Genomic DNA, 13,769 nt, shown 5'->3' on the forward strand with positions numbered 1-13,769 from the left:
ATTTTATGTAAGCTAAATTTTTATTCAATCAGCCAGATTACTAAGAGTGAGAAAAGACAGAATTAAATAAGCAATAATGTTGCAGTATTCATTTTACAATTCATTAACAGAATTCATAAAGGTAAATAATAATGAAGATTTTATTACCACTTTGTCACTATCTACAGTAACTGCTTGCTGATTAGAAGTTAAATTTTCAGTCTTGTTTTCAAAAGAATCATTTTTCCACATTAGTTGTGTTTCCAATGAACAGGCTCCCATTTCTGTTTCTCGACTTGCTAGTGGCTGCTTCTTTATCATGTCAACTATTGCAATATTTACATTGTTGGTAATCATGAAATTTACAAGTGTTCCAGTAAATACTAGATACCAAAGACATGTTCGAATCTGAATGCAACCTGCAAAAAAGCACTCAGTACAGATTATGATGTATGTTGTTCCTTAAAGTGAAAATTAAATCTCATTAACATAACAACTACATATTTGCTTACCAAAATTTAGAAACATTTGGAAATTAACAAACAAAAACTGTTATTAAACATGCAGTATAACAAATTTCCAGCTCATACAATCACTGTCCACTCACTCAAACTGAAAGTAGAAGAAATGATCAAAGATATCTAGCTATGAAAGTGTAAAAATTATTTTATTGTGACTGTACAACTCTCAAATGCTTAAATCCCACATTGTTATGGCATCACTGAATGAACTTTCTTGATATATCCAAGATCTCATTTTTAGAGGACATGTTCAGATTGTGACTTCAGTTCATAGCTATGAAACTTCACTTTAGGTACCAATAAGCCACTGTTTATTGCATATCCACCTACATCTATATTCTACAAACCACAGTGAAGTACATGGCAGATGCTACTTTCCATTGTACCAGTTATTTGGGCTGCTTTCCATACCATTCACATATGGAGCATGGAAAGAATGATAATTTTAATGGCTGCTGTGCACTCTGTTAAATAGTATAATCTTGGTCTTCAGGTGATTCCTATAGAACCAATACTATGGGGGTAATCGTACAATTCTAGACTCCACACCTGAAGCTGATTCTTGCAGAGTTTGTTAGAAGGCTTTCATGAGATAGTTTCTACTTATCTTCAATTATCTACCAGTTCAGTTTTTCCAACATTTCCGTGACACTCTCCTGTGGATCAAACAGACCCGTGCCATTTGTAGTCATTCTTTGTATACATTCATTATCCCTGGTGTGTTCTATTTTGTATGGATCCCATACACTTGTGACTTCTAAGCAATCTGCTTCTTGGTCCGATTGCATTTCCTAGTATCCTACAAACGAACCAGCATCTACCACCTGCTTTTCCTATAACTGGGACTATGTGATAATTCCATTTCATACCTCTACAAGTTGTTGTATCCACACATTTGTATGAGTTGAACAATACCAATTGCAATTCATCGATTTTATACTTAAAGACTACTAGAGTTTTTCATTTTCTCGACAGCATAATTTTACATTTCTCAACATTTAAAGCTAGTTACCACTCTTCACATTACTTTAAAATCTTATCCAGCTCCAATTGAAAGTCTGTGCATTTTTTCCAAACAGAAATTCATTATAGATACACACTTATTTGTGAAAAATCTGAAGCTACAATTAATATTATCTGCACATTCATTAACATACAACAGGACAGAAAGAGTCTCAAACATCTCATGATGACTCTCCATCCAAGATAATATACAGCATCCACCTTATGAAGAAATTCTCAATTCAGATACAAGGCATATCCAGAAAATGAGTACCGTTTTGGAAAAAAAACTAATAAAAACATTTTTTCAAGTCAAAATTTATTTTTACAAGAAAGAGCACTTCTTGAACTATGTTTCTATAGTTACCACCTCGGTTCAGACATCTGCCATAATCGGAAACCAGATGGTGTCAGTGAAGACAAGCACCGCTGAACACCATTTTTTGTGTTTTCATCTCTGTCAAAGCATCTTCCTCCAAAATCACTCTTCAAGTTCAAGAACAAGTGGTAGTCTGAAGGTGCAAGATTGGGGCTGTATAGCATATGATCAAACTGCTCCCAACTGAATTTTTGAAAAAGGTTTTGAGTGCCAGGATGAGAATGTGGATGCGCATTGTCATGAAGCAACACAGTGCCTTTACTTACCATTCCATGCTTTTTGTTTTGAAGTGGGCACTGAAGTTTTCTTAACGTTTCCAGTATCATACCACGTTGACAGTTTCACCTCAGGGAAGATATTCAACACACAGATGTCCTATCTGTCCCAGAACACAGGTACACAACTTTTTTTGCCGACAATGTTTTGAATTTTTGTTTTTGTGGGGACTGTGAGTGCTGCCACCCCACTGACTATTGTTTTCATTCTGGAGTGACATGCCAAACCAAAGTTTCATCACCATCCACAAGTCTGTTTAAGAAATCATCTCCTTCATCACCATATCGGGTAAGAAATGTCAAAGCACAGCCAAGTCACTTCATTTTGTGGATATCTGTAAGCATTTTCAGAACCCAGTGGGAACACAATTTGTGAAAATTTATGTGATTTGTGATAATTTCATGTAGAATTGTTTTTGAAATTTGTGTTTATTCACCACTGAGCATTCTTATTGTGAACCATCTGTTTTGATGAATTTCCTCAGTAACTTTCTCAAACAAACCACCATAGACAACAGAAGGCCACCCACTCCAAGCTTTGTCATGAACAACGGTTCATCCATAATTGAACTGTGTCACCCAGTTTCTCACCATTCTGTCAGTCATTACACTTTCACTATATGTCTCTACAAGTTGACAATAAATTACAGCTCGTTTAACATTTTTTGCATTGAGAAACCTTATTACAGAATGCACTCCACACTCAGTGGAATCAGATATTGTCTTAACCATTTTGAATGATCACTAACAAATGAAGTCACAACACAATCCAGCTGTAATGGCATCTGTGGAAATACAAGGTTATTACAAATGATTGAAGCGATTTTACAGCTCTACAATAACTTTATTATTTGAGATATTTTCACAATGCTTTGCACACACATACAAAAACTCAAAAAGTTTTTTTAGGCATTCACAAATGTTCGATATGTGCCCCTTTAGTGATTTGGCAGACATCAAGCCGATAATCAAGTTCCTTCCACACTCGGCGCAGCATGTCCCCATCAATGAGTTCGAAAGCATCGTTGATGCGAGCTCGCAGTTCTGGCACGTTTCTTGGTAGAGGAGGTTTAAACACTGAATCTTTCAGATAACCCCACAGAAAGAAATCGCATGGGGTTAAGTCGGGAGAGCGTGGAGGCCATGACATGAATTGCTGATCATGATCTCCACCACGACCGATCCATCGGTTTTCCAATCTCCTGTTTAAGAAATGCCGAACATCATGATGGAAGTGCGGTGGAGCACCATCCTGTTGACAGATGAAGTCGGCGCTGTCGGTCTCCAGTTGTGGCATGAGCCAATTTTCCAGCATGTCCAGATACACGTGTTCTGTAACGTTTTTTTCGCAGAAGAAAAAGGGGCCGTAAACTTTAAACCGTGAGATTACACAAAACACGTTAACTTTTGGTGAATTGCGAATTTGCTGCACAAATGCGTGAGGATTCTCTACCGCCCAGATTTGCACATTGTGTCTGTTCACTTCACCATTAAGAAAAAATGTTGCTTCATCACTGAAAACAAGTTTTGCACTGAACGCATCCTCTTCCATGAGCTGTTGCAATCGCGCCGAAAATTCAAAGCGTTTGACTTTGTCATCGGGTGTCAGGGCTTGTAGCAATTGTAAACGGTAAGGCTTCTGCTTTAGCCTTTTCCGTAAGATTTTCCAAACCGTCGGCTGTGGTACATTTAGCTCCCTGCTTGCTTTATTCGTCGACTTCTGCGGGCTACGCGTGAAACTTGCCCGCACGTGTTCAACCGTTTCTTCGCTCACTGCAGGCCGACCCGTTGATTTCCCCTTACAGAGGCATCCAGAAGCTTTAAACTGCGCATACCATCGCCGAATGGAGTTAGCAGTTGGTGGATCTTTGTTGAACTTCGTCCTGAAGTGTCGTTGCACTGTTATGACTGTCTGATGTGAGTGCATTTCAAGCACGACATATGCTTTCTCGGCTCCTGTCGCCATTTTGTCTCACTGCGCTCTCGAGCGCTCTGGCGAAAGAAACCTGAAGTACAGCTTCAGTTGAACAAAACTTTATGAGTTTTTCTACGTATCTGTAGTGCGTCGTGACCATATGTCAATGAATGGAGCTACAGTGAATTTATGAAATCGCTTCAATCATTTGTAATAGCCCTGTACAATCAACCAGGGAGTTGAATGTGAATGTGCAGAACTGTGACACTAGTGTTGCACTGGCAGTACAATGAAACAGGACTTACTTTCTGGACACAACTCATGCAAATATCACTGGGTAACTCACACACCTAACTTCAGATAACAGGAATAGGTGTAGTATTGAGTCCAATGCTTTTTGCAACTCAATAGATATTACATCTACCTGGCTGCCTCGGTCCATGCCTTTCGGGATGTCATGGGAGAAAAATGAAAGTTGAGTTTTGCATAAAGCTTTTCTGGAATCCGTACTTGTTGCCATGTAAGTCATTCTATTTGAGATGCCTCGTTACATTTCAGGTCAGAATATGTTGTAAGACTCAGCAACAGATGCATTCAAGGATACTAGACAGTAGTTTTGTGTATCACTTCTGCTACCTTTCTTGTAAACAGATATCACCTAGGCTTTCTTTCAACTACCTGGTACATTTTTGTGTTTGAGGGGTCTATGGAAAATTATGGTGAAAAGGGGAGCTACCTTAGCTACAAATTCTGTATAGTACCTGATAGGGATTCCATTGGACACTAAAGCTTTGTTCAATTTTAGCAATTACAGTTGTTTCTCATTGCCAGTAACACTTACAAAATCTTTGCAGTGGTGCAAGAATTAAATTGTGGCAATAATTTTGGGTTTTCCTATGTAAAGGGACATTTGAAAACCAATTTCAGCATCTGGACTTTTGCTTTGCTATCCTCAATTTCCGCCACTGTGTCACCCAAGAGCATCTGGATGCTCACCTTGGTGCAGGTATGGCCACAATTTATTTGGATTTTGCGAGATATCTTTCAATAATATTCAGTCATGGTACCTGTCAAGGTTTCACAAATTGCCCCCTGACAGTAAAACATGTTTCATTCAGCATTTCTGATTCTATATTCCTATTCTTGATTTTACGCCAATTATGCAGGATTCCCTTTTTCTTTGGAGTAAATGTGTATCACAGAGGATCCCTCCAATCTTAAACTGTTCTGCACGGTACATATCTATCCTGTGTTTGGTCAATTATTTTTTTAAACTTTAATCATATCTCCTCCACATGCTCTTGTCCTGAGCTAAAAGTTTCAAGTGACACTTTACATAGTTTACTGAACATATAACTCTTTCTGCTTGTTCTGAACTATCCTTTCTAAGTAGTTTCCAAAGAACGCTTTTAATAATATTTTACAGGATGTCTGCTCACACCCACCACTAACAAAACAATAATGGTCCCAATTGATTATTGGATGATTATTGTCTCCTTTGACGATTGCAGTATAATGGGGAACATACATGACAGGAAAACTGAAATTATATCTGAAACCTCTGACAATTTCAGTATAATGGGAAACATACAGAATAGTAAAACTGAAATTTTATCTGAAGTTTTCAGTTAAATGTGGGGGTGTGTGTTGTCATTGATAAAAGGATCCAATTACAGGTTTATGCCCACCACTGAAACAGAGTCTAGCCCAAACAATTTCACATGCAGCTCTGAGTTTCTCATCTACTGCAACAAATACACAACCTCAATTTCTCATCAGTCTATCCTTTCAAAATGCATTCAGATTTTCTCCACCTTGACTGGATCCTCAGTACAGCAATTATTATTAAAGGAAGAGTGACATACGAATGAATGGAACCCACACTCCATAATCGAGTGCCTTGTGTTCTACTTTCTAATAAGGAGATGATGATTGCTATGGTACTGTCTCACTCCCATCAGCCACATTATGCTACACCTGGCTACACAAGAGGATTTGTGGGATTACTGGAAATCACTTCTAGAAGTGTACAAGAACACTCTAACAAGTAAAACTGTAGTCCAGATTCCTGGGGGGGGGGGGCATGTGCGCACTCTTGGCCCCAGTTGCAGACACTTATGGCCATAACCATCCAAACGCTGGACAGCAAATCCAACAATCTGATGGAGCAGAACATGAACAAAATAAGAACAGCATAGTATTGTTTGAAACATACAAATGATGATTATGTAGAGAAGAATGGTCAAGTTTCAGAGGTTGTCACCTCTTATCATGTTGCAACTCAGATTGGGTTAAATGGAAAAACTTCAGTAGAGAAAACTTGTGGACCCATTGAGTGCAATATTGGAGCCAAAATCAACTTTCTCATGACACTATGTGTGCACTAGAACAAGGTTTGTGTTCCCCTGACTTCTAAAACTGAAGTTCAGATCTCCATCTACTGGTCCTGTCAGGCTATACAGTACAGACCAGTCACCATGTCATCATCTAACAATGGCATCATTGCATCATTCACGTACAGTGTGGAGGGGCACATGGTAAGCACTCCACTGTCCCAGCTACTGTCCGCTTCACAGACCTGGAAATCACTACCACTCATTCAAGTAGCTCCACAGTTGGCATCACAAGGCAGAGTATATTCCACTCCAGGAAAAGTCCCTGAAAGCACTGGAAATCAAAACCAGGTCCTCCATGTAGCAGTCTAACATGTGGATAACCTAGCTCCAGAGGCAGACTCTTTCCCATACCCTAAAGAGAACATCACATGCAGTTTAATCCAGTAGCACCGAGACAGATCATGAAGGATCAGTACATGACAAACCAAACATTTCTGTTCAGTATTTTCACTGTAGAGTTATAAAATTTAATTCGGCGAATCAATTTTAAAATTCCTTCCTTCTTTTATTTCTTATTTTATGACAATATGTTTTGAGTGACGTAGTATACATAAACACATCTTTATTCAAATTATAAACTACTGGGATATTTCTCTTATTTTCATGTTTTCTGACTTTCAACTGAAAATAATACCACAAAACAATCTGTGAACAAGTATGAACAATAATGGTATGTCAACTAGTTACATCGGCACAGTTGAGAAGTTCTATATGGACTGTGCGAGTGCCATGAAAGTAGTAAATTTAGTGTCAATGGAGTTTCCTGTTGCAAAAGGGCTATGTAATGGGAACACTTAAAACCCATAGCAGCAAATGTGGGGGCATGGGAGTCCCTGTGGAGGATGAAATCTTGCACACATTTTTCTTCACTGATGACCAGATCATCAGAGTAGGAGACCAGAATGATGCTGAGTACATGCTTGAGAAGCACCTGTATGGAAGTTAATTTTGTGGAGAATGCGAGCAATGTGGCATGTGTTATTGTCGCTTATTCAATATTGTTTGACATTTGCGCACGCTTGCCCTGATGGTCTACAGTGAAACAAAATCTTAAATTTTAGTATAAAATATATAATTCATATCAGATTAGTAGTATTACACAGTTTTCAGGATTAAAAATTTTTGGCTAAGTACCTAGTAATTGATTAAATATTGCACAAGATATATCCAGGCCATTACAGTTCACAAAAGTCTTCTTTCCTTCTGAAGAAAAGAATTTTACTTATGTGTAATGTATCTTATCTACATGTTCCTTTCCAATTCAACACCTCTTGCACAAAATTGTGGTAGGACAAATCTCAACACCCTTTTTGCTGAACTACATTTTGAAATATCAAGACTAGTAATTGAGAGTATTAAGCTAGTGCTAGTAGCAGCAGTGGTGGTAGTAGCAGTAGTAGTAGTGTACAGGCCACCTAGTGGTGACCCACATGTCTTCCTTGAGAAATGTGGAGACCTCTTAATGTACTTCGTTATACCAAAATGGTAGAAATATAACCTTTTCATTGGAGGGGATGTCAGGTCAAGTTTTGATGTTCTGCAGGACAAAAAGCTTGACAGAGCTCATTAATTAGCTTCAACAGTTTAACCTATACTACGTTAACTGTAAACCTACAAGGGGCTCTGGCTGTCTAGACAACATACACACATCAAAAAAAGTTTAGCATCACCTCGGTTCTGAGAGTTCCAGAACCTGTACAGAAAATTAGAATAGAGATCAACATAAACATCATTCCTGCCTTTTTAATGCTCATGGAAACCACACATTGCATGTTGTGCCACCATACACTGAGACCTTCTGAGGTGGTGGTCTAGACTGCTGTACACACCTGTACCTCTAATACCCAGTAGCACATCTTCTTGCATTGATGCATGCCTGTATTCATCATGGCATACTATCCACAAGTTCATCATGGCACCGTTGGTCCAGATTGTCTCTTTCTTCAACGACGATTCGCCATAGATCCCTCAGAGTGGTTGGTGGGTTACTTCGTCCATAAGCAGCCCTTTTTAATCTACCCCAGGCATGTTTGATAGGGTTAATGCCTGGAGAACATGTGGCCACTCTAGTTGAGTGATGTTGTAATCCTGAAAGAAGCCATTCACAAGATGTGCACGATGGGGGGTGCGAATTGTCATCCATGAAAATGAATGCCTCGCCAATATGCTGTCGATATGTTTGCACTATCAGTTGGAGGATGGCATTCACGTATCGTACAGCCATTATGGTGCCTTCCATGACCACCAGCAGCGCACGTTGGCCCCACATAATGCCATCCCAAAACAGCAGGGAACCTCCAACTTGCTGCACTCGCTGGACGATGTGTCTAAGGCGTTCAGCCTGACCGGGTTGCCTTCAAACACGTTTCCAACAATTGTCTGGTTGAAGGTATATGCAACACTCATCAGTGAAGAGAATGTGATGCCAATCCTGAGCAGTCCATTCAGCATGTTGTTGGGCCCATCTGTACCATGCTGCATGGTGTCATGGCTGCAAAGATGGACCTCGCTATGAACGTTGGGAGTGAAGTTGTGCATCATACAGCCTATTGCGCACAGTTCGAGTCATAACAAGACGTCCTGTGGCTGCACGAAAAGCATTATTCAACATGGTGGCATTGCTGTCAGGGTTCCTCCAAGCCATAATCTATAGGTAGTGGCCATCCACCGCAGTAGTAGCCCTTGGGCGGCCTGAGCAAGGCATGCCATCGACAGTTCCTGTCTCTCTGTATCTCTTCCACATGTCCGAACAACATAGCTTTGGTTCACTCTGAGATGTCTGGACACTTTCCTTGTTGAGAGCTCTAGCTGGCACAAAATAACAATGTGGACATGATCGAAAGGCAGTATTGACCGTCTAGGCATGGTTGAACTACAGACAACACAAGCCATGTACCTCCTTCTTGGTGGTTGACTGGAACTGATTGGCTGTTGGACCCCCTCTATCTGATAGATGCTGCTCATGCATGATTGTTTACATCTTTGGACAAGTTTAGTGACATCTCTGAATAGTCAAAGGGGCTGTGTCTGTGATACAATATCCACAGTCAATGTCTATCTTCAGCAGTTTTGGGAACCAGGGTGATGCAAAACTTTTTTATGTGTGTATTTACAAATATTAAGAGAACATGTACGTACACTGATGTTATTACTTTCCCTTTCTCACATCATGATGCAGTATTTATTGGTATTAGTAATGTAACTTCAGAATGCACCGATCCAAAAGCAAAAATTATGACTACTAGACTAATAAGTAGAGACAGGATGGATAGGTTTAGACATGGCCTCACTTGTTTCAGTTGGGACTCCCTTTTTAGTAGGCTTCAACATTGTTCCTCTCATATTGTTTTTGCTGAGTTTTTTTCTGTATTTTTAAATTGTTGTTGTTGTGGTCTTCAGTCCAGAGACTGGTTTGATGCAGCTCTCCATGCTACCCTATCCTGTGCAAGCTTCTTCATCTCCCAGTATCTAGTGCAACCTACATCCTTCTGAATCTGTTTAGTGTATTCATCTCTTGGTCTCCCTCTACAATTTTTACCCCCCATGCTGCCCTCCAATACTAAATTGGTGATCCCTTGATGCCTCAGAATATGCCCTACCAACCTATCCCTTCTTCTAGTCAAGTTGTGCCACAAATTTCTCTTCTCTCCAATTCTATTCAATACCTCCTCGTTAGTTATGTAATCTACCCATCTAATCTTCAGCATTCTTCTGTAGCACCACATTTCGAAAGCTTCTATTCTCTTCTTGTCCAAACTATTTATCGTCCACGTTTCACTTCCATACATGGCTACACTCCATACAAATACTTTCAGAAACGACTTCCTGACACTTAAATCTATACTCAATGTTAACAAATTTCTCTTCTTCAGAAACGCTTTCCTTGCCATTGCCAGTCTACATTTTATATCCTCTGTACTTCCACCATCATCAGTTATTTTGCTCCCCAAATAGCAAAACTCATTTACTTCTTTAAGCGTCTCATTCCCTAATCTAACTCCCTCAGCATCACCCAATTTAATTCGACTACATTCCATTATCCTTGTTTTGCTTTTATTGATGTTCATCTTATATCCTCCTTTCAAGTCACTGTCCATTCCGTTCAGCTGCTCTTCAGGTTCCTTTGCTGTCTCTGACAGAATTAAAATTTCATTGGCGAACCTCAAAGTTTTTATTTCTTCTCCATGGATTTTAATACCTACTCTGAATTTTTCTTTTGTTTCTTTTACTGCTTACTCAATATACAGATTGAATAGCATCGGGGAGAGGCTACAACCCAGTCTCACTCCCTTCCCAACCACTGCTTCCCTTTCATGCCCCTCGACTCTTGTAACTGCCATCTGGTTTCTGTACAAATTGTGTGTAGCCTTTCACTCCCTGTATTCTACCCCTGCCACCTTCAGAATTTGAAAGAGAGTATTCCAGTCAACATTGTCAAAAGCTTTCTCCAAGTCTACAAATGCTAGATACGTAGGTTTGCCTTTCCTTAATCTATTTTCTAAGATAAGTCATAGGGTCAGTACTGCCTTGTGTGTTCCAACATTTCTATGGAATCCAAACTGATCATCCCCAAGGTCAGCTTCTACCAGTTTTTCCATTCGTCTGTAAAGAATTCGTGTCAGTATTTTGCAGCCGTGACTTATTAAACTGATAGTTCAGTAATTTACACATCTGTCAACACCTGCATTCTTTGGGATTGGGATTATTATATTCTTCTTGAAGTCTGAGGGTATTTCGCATGTCTCATACATCTTGCTCACTAGATGGTAGAGTTTTGTTAGGTCTGGCTCTCCCAAGGCTGTCAGTAGTTCTAATGGAATGTTGTCTACTCCCGGGGCCTTGTTTCGACTTAGGTCTTTCAGTGCTCTATCAAACTCTTCATGCAGTATCATATCTCCTATTTCATCTTCGTCTACATTCTCTTCCATTTCTAAAACAATTGAAGACGTTGAAATGACTACATCCGCCGCCGACAAGAAAAAGAATACCATCAAATCAGTTGCTGCACACTCTCTATTGGACGGACCTGCAGTTTTTTGTGGATGCAGACTGAATTTCAGCATCGACATCAATGATTCGTTCACCCACGGAAATGGATGGCTAACAGTCGCTGTTGTACGTGGTGGAACAGGGGTACCCAATGTATCTGGACTGGAAAGCTTCGTTGATCGTGACATCATAGCATACCGAACATATCATGTTACTGAAAATGCTAATAAAGACTCCTCAAGAACATCGCCCTTGTATAGACACTCTATATTCTCCTTCCACCTTTCTGCTTTCCCTTCTTTCCTTAGAACTGGGCTTGCATCTGAGCTCTTGATATTCATGCAAGTGGTTCTCTTTTCTCCAAAGATCTCTTTAATTTTCCTGTAGGCAGTATCTATCTTGCCCCTAGTGATATGCGCCTCTACATCCTTACATTTGTCCTCTAGCCATCCCTGCTTAGCCATTTTGCACTTCCTGTCGATCTCATTTTGAGATGTTTGTATTCCTTTTTGCCTGCTTCATTTACTGCATTTTTATATTTTCTCCTTTCATCAATTAAATTCAATATCTCTTCTGTTACCCAAGGATTTCTACTAGCCCTCGTCTTTTTACCTACTTGATCCTCTGCTACCTTCACTATTTCATCTCTCAAAGCTACCCACTCTTCTTCTACTGTATTTCTTTCCCCCATTCTTGTTAATCGTTCCCTAATGCTCTCCCTGAAGCTCTCTACAACCTCTGGTTCTTTCAGTTTATCCAGGTCCCATCTCCTCAAAATCCCACCTTTTTGCAGTTTCTTCAGTTTTAATCTACAGTTCATAACCAATAGATTGTGGTCAGAGTACATATCTGCCCCTGGAAATGTCTTACAATTTAAAACCTGGTTCCTGAATCTCTGTCTTACCATTATATAATCTATCTGAGACCTTCCAGTATCTCCAGGCTTCTTCCATGTATACAACCTTCTTTTATGATTCTTGAACCAAGTGTTGGCTATGATTAAGTTATGCTCTGTGCAAAATTCTACCAGTCGGCTTCCTCTTTCATTCCTTAGCCCCATTCCATATCCACCTACTACGTTACCTTCTCTTCCTTTTACTACTGTCGAATTCCAGTCACTCATGACTATTATATTTTCGTCTCCCTTCACTATCTGAATAATTTCTTTTATCTCATCATACATTTCATCAATCTCTTCGTCATCTGCGGAGCTAGTTGGCATATAAACTTGTACTACTGTGGTAGGCATGGGCTTCGTATCTATCTTGGACACAATAATGCGTTCACTATGCTGTTTGTAGTAGCTTACCTGCATTCCTATTTTCCTATTCATTATTAAACCTACTCCTGCATTACCCCTATTTGATTCTGTATTTATAACCCTGTATTCACCTGACCAGAAGTCTTGTTCACCCTGCCACCAAACTTCACTAATTCCCACTATATCTAACTTTAACCTATCCATTTCCCTCTTTAAATTTTCTAACCTACCTGCCCGATTAAGGGATCTGACATTCCATGCTCCGATCCGTAGAACGCCAGTTTTCTTTCTCCTGATAACAGCGTCCGCTTGAGTAGTCCCTGACCGGAGATCCGAATGGGGGACTATTTTACCTCCGGAATATTTTACCCAAGAGGACACCATCATCATTTAATCATACCGTAAAGCTGCATGCCCTCGGGAAAAATTACGGCTGTAGTTTCCCCTTGCTTTCACCCGTTCTCAGTACCAGCACAGCAAGGCCGTTTGGGTTAGTGTTACAAGGCCAGATCAGTCAATTATCCAGACTGTTGCCCCTGCAACTACTGAAAAGGCTGCTGCCCCTCTTCAGGAACCACACGTTTGTCTGGCCTCTCAACAATACCCCTCCGTTGTGGTTGCACCTACAGTACGGCTATCTGTATCGCTGAGGCACACAAGCCTCCCCACCAACGGCAAGGTCCATGGTTCATAATATATACATATATATAATATAAATATTTACTGTACATTTTTCAGAAGGATGTTATTTTCGTATATATTTAAATAGTCGAAAATCATTTTAAATATATTCGAAAATAACATCCCTCTGAAAAATGTACAGTAAATATTAGCAGTGATTAGATAAAAGGAAACACAATGAATGGCACACTCCACAGTTTGGGCAACTGAAAAATACTGTTATGCTATATTCTGGCCTGTACAAAAATGGTAAATCAGAAATGTATAACGAATTGTATGCTAGAGCTACGCATAAGTATAGGCACGCAGTCAGTGAAGCAAAGAAACTACATAACGTAGTAAACATTGAAAAGTCCAAAAACAAATGCAAA

General features: G+C 39.7%; 1 protein-coding gene across 2 annotated transcripts in view; it reads right to left on the reverse strand.

The window, feature by feature from the left end:
- The window catches only part of LOC124777355 (sialin-like), a 126,662-nt gene that overhangs the window by 38,020 nt on the left and 74,873 nt on the right, over window positions 1-13,769 (reverse strand). For both annotated transcript variants that reach the window (XM_047252728.1, XM_047252729.1), the window contains exon 2: window positions 148-398. In XM_047252728.1, coding sequence (XP_047108684.1) covers window positions 148-398 — 251 coding nt within the window. The remainder of the gene's footprint in view (window positions 1-147; window positions 399-13,769) is intronic.

Source organism: Schistocerca piceifrons, chromosome 2 (assembly GCF_021461385.2).
Source record: "Schistocerca piceifrons isolate TAMUIC-IGC-003096 chromosome 2, iqSchPice1.1, whole genome shotgun sequence".
NCBI classification, from domain to species: Eukaryota; Metazoa; Arthropoda; class Insecta; order Orthoptera; family Acrididae; genus Schistocerca; species Schistocerca piceifrons.